Source organism: Bubalus kerabau, chromosome 19 (assembly GCF_029407905.1).
Source record: "Bubalus kerabau isolate K-KA32 ecotype Philippines breed swamp buffalo chromosome 19, PCC_UOA_SB_1v2, whole genome shotgun sequence".
Classification (NCBI taxonomy): domain Eukaryota; kingdom Metazoa; phylum Chordata; class Mammalia; order Artiodactyla; family Bovidae; genus Bubalus; species Bubalus kerabau.
Genome location: NC_073642.1, coordinates 65371569 through 65387475, shown reverse-complemented (window position 1 = coordinate 65387475; position 15907 = coordinate 65371569). Strand labels below are relative to the sequence as shown.

General features: G+C 42.4%; 1 protein-coding gene across 8 annotated transcripts in view; it reads right to left on the bottom strand.

Annotated features, from left to right (window-relative positions):
• Nucleotides 1-15907, bottom strand: part of EML1 (EMAP like 1) — a 197335-nt gene that overhangs the window by 56621 nt on the left and 124807 nt on the right. For 7 of the 8 annotated variants that reach the window (XM_055556811.1, XM_055556810.1, XM_055556808.1 and 4 more), the window contains one exon: nt 11711-11846. In XM_055556811.1, the coding sequence (XP_055412786.1) occupies nt 11711-11846 (136 nt within the window). Of the gene's footprint in view, nt 1-1925; nt 1983-11710; nt 11847-15907 lie in introns of all 8 variants that reach the window. The other variant, XM_055556814.1, reaches the window with a different exon arrangement.

Sequence of the window (15907 nt, the reverse complement as noted above, 5' to 3'; positions counted from 1 at the left end):
TTTTTTAAAACTGTAGGGTGTTATCGGTTTTTGAAAAAAACATCTCGTTCTCTGACTGAGCAAACATAAATAAGACGAGCATGATCACAATGAGTGGAAGACACTTTCTGCCTAGGCTCTTCGGTCACCGAGGAAACTCTGAATTGACAGCACCGGGATCTCACAGCTGGGATCCACACGGGTGTGCCTGAAGAGCACAATGTGAATTTTTAGAAGACTCAATTTGAGGACAAGGAAATTACAGCTCTTGGGAGAGCATTCCATTTCTGAAATTTAGGATTGAAGTCTACAAATTACAGAAGGCTTTGTGCTAAAGTTCAAGATCTTCCAGTGACGATAAACACCAAGCTCAGTTCACATCTCGAGAGTGTTCTCTGTCGAGCATCTGACATGAGGCTCTCAGGCACCCCGCCCTGGCAGCTGGCAGCCTCCAGCATCACCTCTGTGGCGTCCTTGTGGGAGTTCAGGGCAAGTTCATGGCAATTTGAAAGCTTGTATAAAGCACCCTTAAAGAGCTGAAACACCGTGACTGTTAATCAATGATAGCAAACGTTAGCCGATTTGCTAATAACTAGCACTCAACCTAGCTCCTGGAAGAGTGAAGAGGGGAGATCTTGAGTGAAGAGAGTGAAGAGAGTGATGCAGCCGTGGGCAGCAACAGTTCACATCTACGAAGAGTTTTGCATTTCATACGAATCATTGAATTTAAACCTCGAATCCCCAGTGAATGTATCATCATTCCTATTCTACAGACTTTATTTTCCTGGGCTCCATGGTCACTGCAGACAGTGACTGCAGCCATGAAATTAAAAGATGCCTGCTCCTTGGAAGAAAAGCTACGACACGCCTAGACAGCATATTAAAAAGCAGAGACATCACTTTGCCACCAAACATCCGTATAGTCAAAGCTATGGTTTTTTCAGTTGTCATGTATGGATGTGAGAGCTGGACTTTAAAAAAGGGTGAATGCCGAAGAATTGATGCTTTGAACTGTGGCGCTGGAGACGATTCTTGAGAGTACCTTGGACTACAAGGAGATCAGACGAGTCAATCCTAAAGGAAATCAACCTGAATATTCGTTGGAAGGACTGATGCTGAAGTTGAAGCTCCAAAGCTTTGGCCACCTGATGCAAAGAGCTGACTTGCTGGAAAGACCCTGATGCTGGGAAAGACTGAGGGCAGGAGGAGAAGAGGGCAACAGAGGATGATATGGTTGGATGGCATCATTGACTCAATGGATATAAGTTTGAGCAGACTCTGAGAGACAGTGAAGGACAGGGAAACCTGGTGTGTTGCAGTTCTTGGAGTTGCCAAGAGTCCCATGTGACCGAGCCGCTACACAACAACAACAACAACAGATGGGGGGATGGCTTCAGGGTATAAAGTCAAACGGCTGAGGTCACGACCCCTGGCCCTCTGCTGAATCTCTTAGTTAACAGCACCTAGGGAACTCTCTGATGATCCAGTAGTTAGGGCCCCGAGTTTTCACCACCAAGGGCCTGGGTTCAATCTCTGCTCGGAGAATTAAGATCCTATAAGCCACATGGCGAGGCCAAAAATAAACAGATCACTTGCAAGTTATGAAGCACTGCGGCTCATTAGTTTTGAGGACCTGCTGAACAGAGGTGCTGAATGTCTAAAAATCCAATAAAGGTTGGCAGGGAATACATACATGTATACGTATGGCTGAGTTCCTTTGCTGTCCACTCGAAACTATTACAACACTGTTAATTGGCTATATTACAATATAAAATAAAAAGTTTAAAAAATGCACCAAAGGTCAGTAAGTAATAACAGCTACGTGATTTAAGACTTGAGCAATGGCAGGCATCAGGTAAGACCCTCTAAGCGACTACGCTAGAAGGCAGGTGAAATGAGCAAGCAGCATCAGCGAGGGCTATGTTGGAAATCTAAGTACCCCTCACCTGGCCGGTGATCTGTTCAGTGTGTAAGCACCGAGAAGGCTCACAGACCTGTTTAATCTGTGTACGAGAGGCATGCAAACAAAGCAGAATAAACGTGAGTGTAGTAATAAAAGCATGGAAAATTATTTTGGTAAACTTCAATAAATTACAGAATACACTGCACATTAAAACAGGAAAACATTTCGGTCTGCATATATAGACTTGGGTATAATCCATCACAACCCTTTCAAGATATTTGTTATTTGCACATTTGCATTAACATGTTAATCTTTTTTTTTGTTTAATCTACTATTGTTGTATACTCAAGAAGAACAAGAAATTTCCTTTTGAGAGCCAAGGGCTCTTATGAATTAAAGAGCACTTACTAGGACTCAAAGCCAAGGACAGAAAATAGAGCTTGAAGACAAGACACTTGCAGGAACAAGGGCGGTCAGAAGGAGTTAATACTGTATACACTCTGTGAGGAGCCTCCTGCAATAACCCAGCAGGGAGTAACCAAAGAAGTTATGTTCCCTCAGGACAGCAAGGGAAAAACCACGCTCTTTATTTTCAAAGTGGTAGAAGTTCTAGCTTAGGAGAGAATGTATAATCACACATTTTTTAGTGCTTATGGCAAGTACGTCTTGTGTAGAAATGCACTAATAATACCATCGTTTCTTCTTTTCCCTTCTGCTCTCGGCCCCCACTCCCAAATTCCATACTTTCTAAGTTCTGAAAATGTAATAGTTCTTTACACTACACTGCAGTTGCATTCAATGGCTTTTGCCGACTTAAACTAAATTTCAGATGTAAAACTGTATCTCTGCAAATGGAGAGTGGAGGAAAAGTGGCCATCTTTCTTCTCAAGGTTAGATAGTAACTCTAAGTGTAATAAGCTACCATGACTGATGTCTTTCTTTCATTATGCGATCTGGAACCAAGAATTGGCTTTCCAAAATCTTGGGGAAAAGATCCCAAACTTTTACAACTGAAAAAAAAAATATGAATCTTAAGGGGAAGCTTGTACGCGTGACCAGAGATTTTCTAATGAGGTCATCTGTCATGACAGCTGGAGTGATTAACACTAGATTAGAAGAATTATCTACTTGACAAATGCAGGCAGGAAATGGCAACCACTCCAGTATTCTTGTCTGGAGAATCCCTTTGACAGAGGAGCCTGGTGGGCTACAGTCCATGGGGTCATAAAGAGTTGGACACGACTGAGCACATGCTCGACAAATACTTACTTGGGATCAACTTATACTGGGCGCTGTGCTGAGCACTGGCAAGTCAACAGGGACCAGAACTAACCTGGCTTTTGTCCTGCAAGGGTGAGGGAACTGTGACAGACTGAGGTCACCCACTTCAATAATTAAAAAAGGCTAAAGACATCATTGTAACAACAAAAAGGTATTTTCTAAGAAGCCTGGTGGTCTTAGAGAATTTGACACATGAAAATAAGTTGGGTTTTTTTTTCCTATCATATGAAGTCAACTACCTGAGCCTAGGGGGCTTCCCTGGAGGCTCAGATGGTAAAGAATCCACCTGCAATGCAGGAGACCGGAGTTCAATGCCTGGGTTGGGAAGATCCCCTGGAGAAGGGAATGGCTACCAACTCCAGTATTCTTGTCTGTAAGATTCCATGGACAGAGTAGGCCGGAGGGCTACAGTCCATGGGGTCGCAAAGAGTCAGACAAGACTGGGTGACTAACATTTCAGAACCTGAGCCCAGACTGGGGAACCGCATCCTTTCTGATAAGAGGGTAGGTGCCAATTCATCTTCCTCTGTTCAACAGCAAAATACTCCCATCTCTAATCTTGTTGCAGAGATCAGACTCAGAATATGAATTTAACACATACATCTCAGTGGATCTCAATGGTAAATATATTAGAAAAACGAAACAACCCGAAGCAGATTTAAATCCTTAAGCACCTGGCGCTGACTTCGGGGCTTTCACAAACACTGCACTAATGAGTGCAGCTATTTTTCTAAGGACTGTCAGCTGTTTGTTTGGAAACCATGGATATTTACCATACTATCTTCCAATTGGAGCAGAGCATTTTAAAAATAATGCTCTCTTTTTGCACCAGTTTTGTTCTTTTGATCTCTCTTCTCACAGCTCTGCCCTATTGTAAAGCTCTACTTAGGGGTGGAAAGAATGAGTGATTGTCTCCGTTTTGAGCCAGTGGGAATGTTGTTCTATTGTCAGCTTCAGCATCCCCACTGAGCAAGGTACGACCTACAACGTCTTCCCGGATTCTCTGCCTTTTCTTCTTTGACTAATGGAAACAAAGCTTTTCCCAAGGATTCCAAATCAAGCCCCCAATCGAAGTCTTAATTGTCAACACAAAGCACAACCCCTGGGTGCTGGACAATTTCCAAAGGGGATTTTGTTCTTCGGTACTAGGCTGAAAAAACCCGAGAAAAGAAAACAAACATATACCCATCCAGACGCCACAGACGCCCCAGTTCGTTTAATTTAGAACTCTGATTACAGAAAAATTCTAACACGATTGTACATGTACTTTAAATGTCTTGGAGGTTGTTTTACTCCTAACAGTCAGAATGCCCAGCTTGCTTCAGTTTTCAAAACTCTCTCCCCTCAGGAGAGATCTATAGGAACTTTATCACAGAGTAACTGTTAACAGGCCACTGTTTGGGTTTCCAACTTCCAGATGGATGAGAATTCAGATCCACGGAAGCCCATATAAGGCAAAGAAACAAAATAAGTGAATCACTACGCCCTATGCTGAAAACCAAGAGTTTCAGACAATCTAGAAAACCACGTATTTCTAGTTGACTGCTAAACAACAGCTTATCAAATGACTATGACTAATCATTTTGTCATAGAAAAAGAAAAGTCTACAGAGGACTAAGAATATTTATAGGAGGAAGGTTATTGTCTAAATGCTAACATACAGGGGTTTCCCAGTGGTCCAGGGGTTAAGACCTCACCGTCCAGTGCAGGGGTGCAGATCCGGTCCCCGGTCCGGGAACTAAGATCCCACATGTCTCATGGCCAAAAAGCCAGAACATAAACAACACAAGCAATGTTGTAACAAGTTCAATAAAGATTTAAAATTGGCTGATATACAAAAAAACTTTCCAAAGTGCTAATGCATACACATATATAAAGTATGCATGCTTAATTGGCTCCGTCGTTGCTCAGCGATCCTTTGGATGGTAGCCCATCAGGCTCCTCTGTCCATGGGATTTCCCAGGTAAGAATACTGGAGCAAGTACCCATTTCCTTCTCCAGGGGATCTTCCTGATCCAGAAATCGAACCCGAGTCTCCTGCGTCTCCTGCGTTGCTGGTGGACTCTTTACCCGCTGAGCCACTGGGGCAGCCCGTATCAAATGTGATGGTTACTAATTATCCTCCCTTCCTTCTTTCCTTGCAAGATAATATTGCTGAGGATGAGCCCTGTCCATAAGCTCCTTTATGCCTGGAGGAGCAGAGGACCTAGGCCTCTCTCACAGCACAGGCCTGGGTCCTGATCTAGGGGTTCAGGGCCTGCAACTCCTTATCAATGGGCAGGTCTGTCTCTCAGAGATGCAAGCTGCCGGCATCTCAGCCACCCTCACCCCTGCCTGCTGCTCCTGTCAGCACTCTCGGGGCTTCTCAGAACATCACTGTTTCTAACGAGCATCATCTACACAAGGGTACACAAGAGGGATGGTTTCCAAAGAGTAATTATATGGAGCACTTTTTTTAATAAGGAGATGCAAGCGCTGACCTGGAAATCTTTGCAAGAACCAGCCCATTACAGTGAAAGGAGTGTGAGCTCTGGCGCCAGACAGACCTGGGTTTGAGCCCATGTTCTCTCCACTCACTTGATCCCAGACCAGTTACTTCATTTCTCTGAGCCTCAGTTTACCTATTGGCAAAACAGGGATAATAATATGTCCCTTGGAAGGCTGTTTTGAGGATCAGTGATAATGGCATTAAAAGCTTGGTGCTTTGTAGGCTTTTATTATATTATCATCAAAAATGATTTCTGCCATCATCACTGATTTAAAGAGGGGCTGAAACACCACTGAGCCTCTTTGTCTCTGTGGAAAAGTAGACAGCGTATTAAAAAGGAGAGACATCACTTTGCTGACTTTGACCATAGTCAAAGCTATGGCTTTTCAAGTAGTCATGTATGGATATGAGAGGCGGACCATAAAGAAGGCTGCACACCAAAGAATTGATGCTTTCAAACTGTGATGCTGGAGAAGACTCTTGAGCATCCCTTGGACTGCAAGGGGATAGCACCAGTCAATCCTAAAGGAAATCAACTCTGAATATTCATTGGAAGGACTCATCCTGAAGCTGAAGCTCTAATACTCTGGCCACCTGATGTGAAGAGCCAACTCACTGAAAAACACCCTGATGCTGGGAAAGATTAAGGGCAAGAGGAGAACGGGGTGACAGAGGATGAGATGGTGGGATGGTATTACTGACTCAATGGACATGAGTTTGAGCAAGTTCTGGAAGACAGTGGAAGACAGAGAAGCCTGATGTGCTGCAGTCCATGGGGTTGCGAAGAGTTGGACATGACTGAGTGACTGAACAAAAACAAATCAATTAGATTCTGCAGCAGAGTACTAGTTACTTTGGATCAAACACAGAGGCTTCTACAAAAACAAAGTGCAAGAATACTTGACATAAGCTCTCATGAAATGAACTGAAAGCTAGAAATTCTATCTGCATTTCAAATTTTACTTTTATCATGTTTTGCTCTGAAAAAATTTTTTATTTTACTTAAACTCCAAATACATAAAGAGATCTCTCAATTATAAAAGTGAATCTTCAAGAATAAAGACAAAGAATCTCATTTTTCATTAACTATTTGCTACCTTAAAAAGTCAACCTTGAAATTAAACAACCCACTCTTAAACAGCTAATGGGTTAAAGAAGAAATCACAAGAGAATTTAGAAAATATCTGGAGACAAATGAAAACAAACAAAAACGATTCCAAAACGCGTGGGATGCAGAGAGCAGTACTAACAGAGAAGTTTATAGCTATGAAAACACAGAAAGATCTCAAATCAACAAATTAACTTTATTTCTTCTTCTCAAGGAAGTAGGAAAAAACAACAATAAATAAAACCAAAAGTTTGCAGAGGGAGAGTAAAAATAAAGATTATAGCAGAGATAAACAAAATAGAGAAAAGAAAAACAATAGAAAAAAATCAAGAAACCAAGAGTTGATTTTTTTTAAAAGACCAATAAAAGTGCTAACTCCTCCATTAAACTAGAAAAAAAAGAGAAGACTGAAATAACTAAAATTCGAAACAAAAGAGAATATTACAACTGATGTCACAGAAATAAAAAGGATTATGAGACTACTATGAGTAAGCAATGCCTTCGAAACGTGGTGCTAGAGAAGACTCTTGAGAGTCCCTTGGACGGCAAGGAGATCCAACTAGTCAATCCTAAAGGAAATCAACCCTGAATATTCATTGGAAGGACTGATGCTGAAGCTGAAGCTCCAATACTTTGGCCAATACTTTCTTTTGATGCGAAGAGCTGACTCATTGGAAAAGATCCTGATGCTGGGAAAGACTGAAAGCAGAAGGAGAGGAAGGCAGCAGCAAATGAGACGGTGGGATGGTATTACCAGCGCAACAGACATGAGTTTGAGCAAAATCCAGGAGACAGTGAAGGACAGGGAATCCTGGTGTGCTGCAGTTCACGGGGTCGACAGAGTAGGACCCGAATGAGCGAGTGAGCAACCGAACTGAATTTATCAGCACATTCAAAGGATTACACACCACGAGCAAGTGGGTTTTCCACCTGGAATGCAAGGACCGTTCAATATAAGAAAATTAATACAATACACTCCATTAACAGAAGGAGACAAAAATCACACCATCATCTCAACTGATGCAGAAAAAGCACTTGACAAAATTGAACACCCTTCATAATAAAAATACTCAACCAAATAGGAAGAGAAGAAAACCACCTCAACATAGTAGAAGTCAAAAAGTAAAAATGAAAAGCCCACAATGAGCATCGTACTCAATGGTGAAAGACTGAAAACCTTTCCTCTAATGTCAGGAATAAGGCAAGGATACTCCCTCTCGCCACTACTATTGAACATAGTACTGGGAGTTCAAGCCAGAGCAATTAGACACGAAAAAGAAAAGGCATCCAAGGTTGGAAAAAAGAAAGTAAAATTATCTCTCTTTGCAGATGACATGATTTTATATGTAGGAAACCCTAAAGATTCCACAAAGAACTGTTAAGACTGATAAACAAGTTCACTAAAGTTACTGAATACAAAAAACAAAACACAAAAATCAGTTCAATTTCTATCCACTAACAATGACCAATCTAAAAAGGAAATTAACAATCCCATTTATGAAAGCATCGAAAAGGACAAAGTACTTAGGAATAAACTTAACCAAGAAGTTGAAAGACTTATAGACAGAAAACTATTAAACAATGCTGAAAAAAATCAAAGAAGATACAAAGAAATGGTAAGTCATCCTCTGTGGGACTGGAAGACTTAATATGTTAAAATGTCCATACTACCCAAAATGATTTATAGATTCAATGCAATCCCTATCAAAATACCAATGGCATCGTTTGTAGAAAAAAATTCTAAAATTCATATGAAATCCCAAGGGATCCAAATAGCCAAAACAATCTTGAAAAAGGAGAACAAAACTGGAGGACTCACATTTCCTGATTTCAAAACGTACTACAAAGTAACAGTAATCAAGACAGTGAGGTACTGGAATAAAGATAGATGTTGTCATTGTTTTAGTTGCTAAATCGTGTCAGACTCATTTGTGACCCCAATGGATTGTAGACCGCCAAGCTCCATCAAATGTAAAATGGTGCAATCATTAAGGAAAACATTATGACGTTTCTCAAGAAGTTAAAGATTGAATTACTAAGTTGGTGCAGACATAACTGCAGTCTCAGACTGTGGATTTTACATCATTACAACTAGGCTCAATCATGTCTTTATTAAACAAAATAGGAACCAGTGCAATCAGGGCATTTTTGCCAATGAGAAATAAGTCTGTTTACTCCTGCCGTGTAAAGTCCGTGCTCTGGGATGTGAGGAGCTCTTGGAAAGCCTTTTCCGCCTCCTGCTGGTTGTGCAAGTGTTTTCCCTGAGAAAAGTTGTTGAAATGCTTGAAGAAGTGGTAGTCAGTTGGCGAGAGGTCAGGTGAATACGGCAGATGAGACAAAGCTTTGTAGAGCATTTTGTTCAACTTTTGAAGCACTGGTCGTGTACCGTGCGGTTGGGCACTGTCGTGGAAAAGAATCAGGCCCCTTCTTTGGACCGATGCCGGCTGCAGCCACGGCAGTTTTCGGTGCATCTCGTGGATTTGCTGAGCACAGTTCTCAGATGCAATGGTTTCACCAGGACTCAGCAAGCTGTAGTGGATCAGACGCGCAGCAGACCGCCAAACAGTGGCTGTGGCATTTTTGGGGTGCAGGTTTGGTTTTGGGAAGTGTTTGGAGTTTCTTCTCGGTTCAGCCACCGAGCTGGTCATTGCCCGTTGTATAAAATTACATGTCACAACCTGAGAAATGGTCCACTGTTGTGAGAAGAGAAGACAACATTGCAAAATGATGATTTTTTTTTTACTTTTGGACAGCTCATGAGGCACTCACTTATAGAGCTTTTTCACCTTTCCAATTTGCTTCAAAACGACTGGAGAATGGTCAACTTTGAGTTCTTGGGCAACTTCTCGTGTAGTTTTAAAAGGATCAGCTTAGATGATCCTCTCAACTGGTTACTGTCAGCTGCCGACGGCCAGTCACTGAGCCCTCATCCTCAAGGCTCTCGTCTCCTCTGCAAAACTTCTTGAACCACCGCTGCGCCGTTCGGGTCCTGGGCCAAATGCAGTGTTGATGCTGTGAGTTGTCTCCACTACTTTGAGACCCATTTTGAACTCGAATAAGAAAACTGCTTGAATTTGCTTTTTGTCTAATATCATTTCCCTAGTCTAAAATAAATATAAAATAAACATCAAGTAATAAGTCATTAGCAAAAAACATAAAGCAAGAAATGCTCATTAAAATAATATGTAACACAACCACGTTTATTTAAGAAGGTATTCCAATATCAAATGGCCAAGTTCAGCAATGCAAAACTGCAATTACTTTTGTACCAACCTAACACCAAATGATTTAACAATCCACTTTGGGGTATATACCCCCAAAGATTTCGAAGCAGGATCTCAAAGAGATATTTGTACACATACATTCACTGCAGCATTATTCCAATAGCCAAGAGGTGGAAGCAACCCAAATGTCCATCAACATGAATGGATGAAGAAAAGGTGGTATATATATGCACAACAGAATGTTATGCAGCCTTAAAAAAGAAGGAAATCTTTTCACAAGCTACAATGTGAATGAACTTTGAGCATATTATGTCAAGTGAAATAAGTCAGCCACAAAAGGATGGATACTCTGTGATCCCATGATCCCACTCATACGGAACATCTGATGTTGTCAAAATCAAAGAAACAGAAAGGAAAAGCGTGATCACCAAGGGTTCTGGGGAGGACTTACTGTTTAAGAGGTATAGTTTCAGTTTTGCAACATGAAAAAGTTCTGGAGATCTGCAGTAAAACAACGAGAATATACTTGACACTACTGAACCATACACTAAAAATAGCTGAGGTGGTAAGTTTAATGTGATGTGTTTGTTGTTGTTGTTGTTTTCCACAATGAAAAAAAAAAGAAAGGAGGAAATGGTAACAGATGACAACCCGAAACTAAAAAAAAAGTCAGAATTGTCAGCCTTACAACATCTAGATGAATAAAAGACAGTCTATATCTATCGCTGCCTGTTAGGATCCAGAAGGTCATTTCATGTTGATTATAAATAAATGATTCAAGTAAGTAATAAAAAGGTATGAAATGAGGCCAAGAATTTCATTTTAAAGTTCAAAAAGCCCTGCAAAATCAATTTTCTCAAAATTCACAAACAGTAAGTACACAGAGCTCTATCTGACAAAACACCGTGCAAATCTGCTCAATGACGAGTCTCTGTAGAAACACTCTGTACCTAAAAGATGTGATGGGGTTGCTGTATTTTCCTTCTGAGTCACAATGCAGCCTCAGATCTACTCTCGTCAACCCACGGGGCACCCCGCGCAGGGCAGGGCACACTGAATCCCCAGCACCCATACAGCACATAGCATTTTAACAAACGCTGCAAGTTCTTAGAAGAAGCTCATGAGGCCACATTGCAGAAGAATTTCTTTAACACTTTCTGTGCCAGATGACCGACAGGTGTTTTGTATTTTAGAGCATAAAAAATTTGGAAAAGTAGGCTGGCATAGAAAATCTACAATTTTAATATGACAATTGTGAAATTGTAAAAAAGTTAAAAGCAACTTACTCGCTATCTGACAAACATCAACAGCTGAAACTCCACCGTTAAATGCCATCCAAATTTTACTGACAAAAATTAAAGCTCGGTACAGCAGTCTGAATTTTGCTATATTCCAAGCCCTTGGGACCTGAGAACAGCATATTCATTTTTTTGTATAGGTCATACTCCCACTTTTTTTTTTTTTTTTAATTAAAAGTGAAGTTTAAGCAGAAACACAAAATGGTACACTGTGGCTTTAGTGAATGTAAAATCAGACTCTGTGATTATATCTAAAAAAAAAAACGCAGAATAATAAATCAACATGGTTTCTGTTTTGGCAACACACCAAATATTGCGCTTTCACAAGCTTTAACTCAAAGGAGAAATATTCAAGTGTCATACAAAAGACTAATGCTGATTTCAGCATCTGAGTTGACACAGCTTTCATCGAAGGCGCCTCTTGCCTACCTTTTGGCGGCGGCAGGCACAGCGGGCTCTCTCCGGGCCCCCGGGGGCGCTGGCAGGGAGCCACTGGGTTTCTTTGGTACCACAGTGCCGTTGTTGACCGTGGTTCTTAAAGGCAAGGTCTGCACCAGTGGTCTTGCTGGAAGACAAGCAGAAAAGGCAATTAGGACCTTTCCCTTTTCAAGGGAACTTTATGCGACTTAAGATAACGTAGAAAGAGAAAGGACGTCCGTTTCAAAATGCTAGCAGAGTCGACAAAGGTAAAGACAACTCTGAAACAACAAACCCAGCCGCTCAGAAGGGACCACTCAGGAGGGACCTGCGTGTAACCTGTACAACCGCAAAACTTCTAGATGAAAACACAGGAGAAAAATCTGTGTGACCCTGAATTTGCTGATGAGTTTTTAGATATAACACCAATAGCACATCCATGAGAGAAGAAAAATTAAAAGCTAAGGCCTCATTAAAATGAAAAACAAACAAAAACAAAACTTTAGCTGAAAGACTCATTAAGAGGATGAAAAGACAATTCCTAGACCGGGGGAAAATATTTGCAAGTCACATATCTGATGAAGGACGTGTATACAGAATAGGAAAAGAACTCTTAAAATTCAACAGAAAGAAAATGAATAGCCCAATTAAAAAAATGGGCAAAAGATCTGAACAGACACCTCACCAAAGAATATATACAGATGGCAAATAAGCATATGAAAAGATGCTCAATATCTTTTGTCATTAGGAAAATGCAAATGAAGACAATAATGAGATATGTCTATTCCACCTATCAGGAGGGCCAAAGTCCAGGACACAGACAACGTACCAACTGCTGGCCAGGAGGCAGAGCAACAGGAACTCTTCTTCGGAGCCGGTGGGAATGCAAAATGGGGCAGCCCACTTTGGAAGACAGTCTGGCAGTTTCTTACCAAACTAAGGCTTATAAACTTTACCACTGTGGTTGTTGCTTAGTTGCTAAGTCGTGTCTGACTCTTTTGCCACCCCATGGGCGGTAGCCCACCTGGCTCCTCTGTCCATGAGACTTCCCAGGCAAGAATACTGGAGTGGGTTTGCCATTTCCTTCTCCAGGGGATCTTCCTGACCCAGGGATCAAACCCTTGTCTCCTGCACTGGCAGGCAGATTCTTTGCCACTGAGCCACCTGGGAAGCCCCAAATTTTACCATAGGATCCAATAATTGTTCTGGACACTAAGTATTTACCCAACTGATTTGAAAACTTATGCCTACACAAAACCTGCATTTAATATTTGTTGCTGTTCAGTTGATAAGTTGCGTCCAACTCTTTGCCATCCCATGGACTGCAGCATGCCAGGCTTCCCTGTCCTTCACTATCTGCTAGAGTTTGCTCAAACTCATGTCCATCGAGTCGGTGATGCCATAAAGCTGTCAAAACTGGAAGCAACCAAGAGGTCCTTCAGTGGGTGAGGGGTAAACAAACTGTGGTCCACGCAGGCAACGGAATAGGATTCAGTGATAACAGGAATGAACCAATCCACACAGCCGTGGCTGAATCTTAAATCCAAATTTCTGAGTGAAAGGAGCCAGTCTGAGAGGCTATACACTTTATAAAAAGTTAAACTATAGAGACAGAAAGTGGATCAGAGCTTGCCAGAGACTGGAGGTGGTATGACCAGGTGAAGCACAGAGGTTCTTGGGGGTGGCAAGGCTATTCTGTGTGATATCATAATGGTGGACGTATGACACTACACAGCTGTCAAAACCCACAGATCCTTTTGTTATTTTATTAAGAGTGAGCCCTAATATATGCAAATAATGTTCAATTAGGAGATGGGGGAACCCCATGACAGAACGCAGATTGTGACAAAAGAATCTAACCAACTGCGTTAGAAATACACAATATGACCTCACGGAAGGGGGTGGAGAGGAAAGGGGCCAACAGAGGAATTCTGGAAATGAGTAGAGACTGGAAGACTACAAAAGGCACTGCACGTAAGTACCATATTCTAATAATAGCTGGCAAACTTGTTTCCCATGGGGCCATGGGTTAACAGCTCTGAAACCACAATGTGTGAGCATGAGAACTGAACAACTGGTGGATGCACCAGCGGATGGTAGGAACCAGCTTCTGGCCATTGGAGAGGAAGATGAAAGACCAGCAACAGAGCGGAGGAGGAGGCAGCAGCGTGAACGCACATCTAGCTTAACAAAGACAGAGACACACAGGTCCGTAATAACAGGTGAGCCTGCGCAGACATCTATTTTCTAGCTCTGCCTGCTGAGAGACCTGGGGCCCACACCTTGGTTTCTGATCCCACTCTACAACAAAAGGAACCAGGGACCCTTGGGGAAAAGCCCGAAACTAGGGCTGGGACAGGGAATATCCAGTATGAGCCTGGAGCATCTTATGGCACCAGAAAGTAAGGAAGTGCTCACAAAACCCACACTGCTGGGGGGGGGGTGGCGTGGTACAGGGACACAGGAGCCAATGGGAAGAGCCAAAGCTGGCACACACTGCACCACAGAATAAATAACATAGGACTGGATTATACCCCAAACTATCAAATAAATATCCACAGGTTCACACTGATACAAACACATGATGGAATAAACACACGAGGAGGACACACCCCCAGGCAGAAAAGTTCCAAATAATTTATGCGGATACTTTGTCCTTCAGGTAGTGGAGCATACTCTCTGCCCCTTAAGTGTGGCCTGTGCACACTGGCTTCCTCCTAAACCACACAGTGCGGAGGTGTGACAAGGGGGAGAAACCCGACAAACACACCTCAGCCAGGTAATCGAGGTGAAGGTCAACAGCGGCAAGTCACACAGACAGGATGCACCCTTGGCAGATGTGATGCGAGCACCACTGTGTCTCTGCGGTCTTTCTCCCTAAACCCGCCCCGAGTCTAATCGGGAAAAAGGCATCAGACAAACCCAAATTGAAGGACAGTACTCTGTACAACTGTCAAGGTTAAACAAGAATGAGGAAAATCTGAGAAACTGTCAGTCCAGGGGAGCCTAAGAAGCCGCTATGACTAAATATAATCCCAGATGGGATCCCGAGACCAAAACAGGACATAAGGGATAAACTAAGGAAATGTGGATAAAGTATGCCCTTGATTGATAATAATGTATCAATACCGTCCCATCAGTTGTGACAAACATTCTAATGTAAAATATTAACAATAGGTGAAACTGGGTGCAGGGGGATTCAGAAACTCTGCTCTGTTTGCAACTTTTCTGTAAATCTAAAACTATTCTAAAATTAAACGTTTATTTTAAGGTACTAGCAGAATTTATTTTGTTCATCCCCAAGTTAAATCTGCCTCAGAGTAGGCCCTTAAAAATACTACCAATGACAAGACTGCCTAGAGTGCCAACATTTCAATGCACTGAACCTTTTCAGTCTTGAAAGCGGAGGGCGGCCCACCTTCTTTTTTTTTAATTGTGAAAGAGGGTTTAAAGAGTGCAGTCAGACCCCTCCGCCCACAGCAGGACACCCTTGCCCACCCCCTCCAAGCTCTCTCTCTCTCCTCATTCTCTGAGTACCTGCTCCAGCCAGGGGCCCTAGCCCAGTGCTTGGAGTGAATATTCCTCAAGGAAAACACCACAGCTCCAAAACAGAGATGCTAAATCTTCCCTCACACACACAGCCTGCTCCCATGCTGATGTCCACTCTCTGCCAGGACAGAACCTTCTCCAGAAGAAATGCCATCCATGCCTCATCTCCACCTCCTCTCTCTACTTCACCTACCATTTCAGTCTCCATTTTGTCGGTCTTTTTAAAAAATATACGTACTACTGTGCTCGTGGTGTCTTCCCTGAGATTCACGTTCACCCAGAACCTCAGAATGGGACCTTATTAGGAAGCAGGATCTTTGAGGCCCTGCTGCTGCTGCTGCTGCTTAATCTCTCAGTTGTTTCTGATTCTTTTGTGACCCCGTGGACTGAAGCCCGCCAGGCTCCTCTGTCCATGGGATTCTCCAGGCAAGAATACTGGAGTGGGTTGCCATTTCCTATTCCAGGGGATCTTCCCAACCCAGGGATCAAACCCACATCTCCTGCGCATCTCCTGCGTTACACATAGATTCTTTACCACCTCTAGTACCAGCTGGGAAACCCCAGGTGAGGTCACACTGGATGTGGGTGGGCCCTAAATCCAATGACTCATGTCCTTATTAGAAGCCCATGTGTATATACGTACATTCAATGGAATATTAC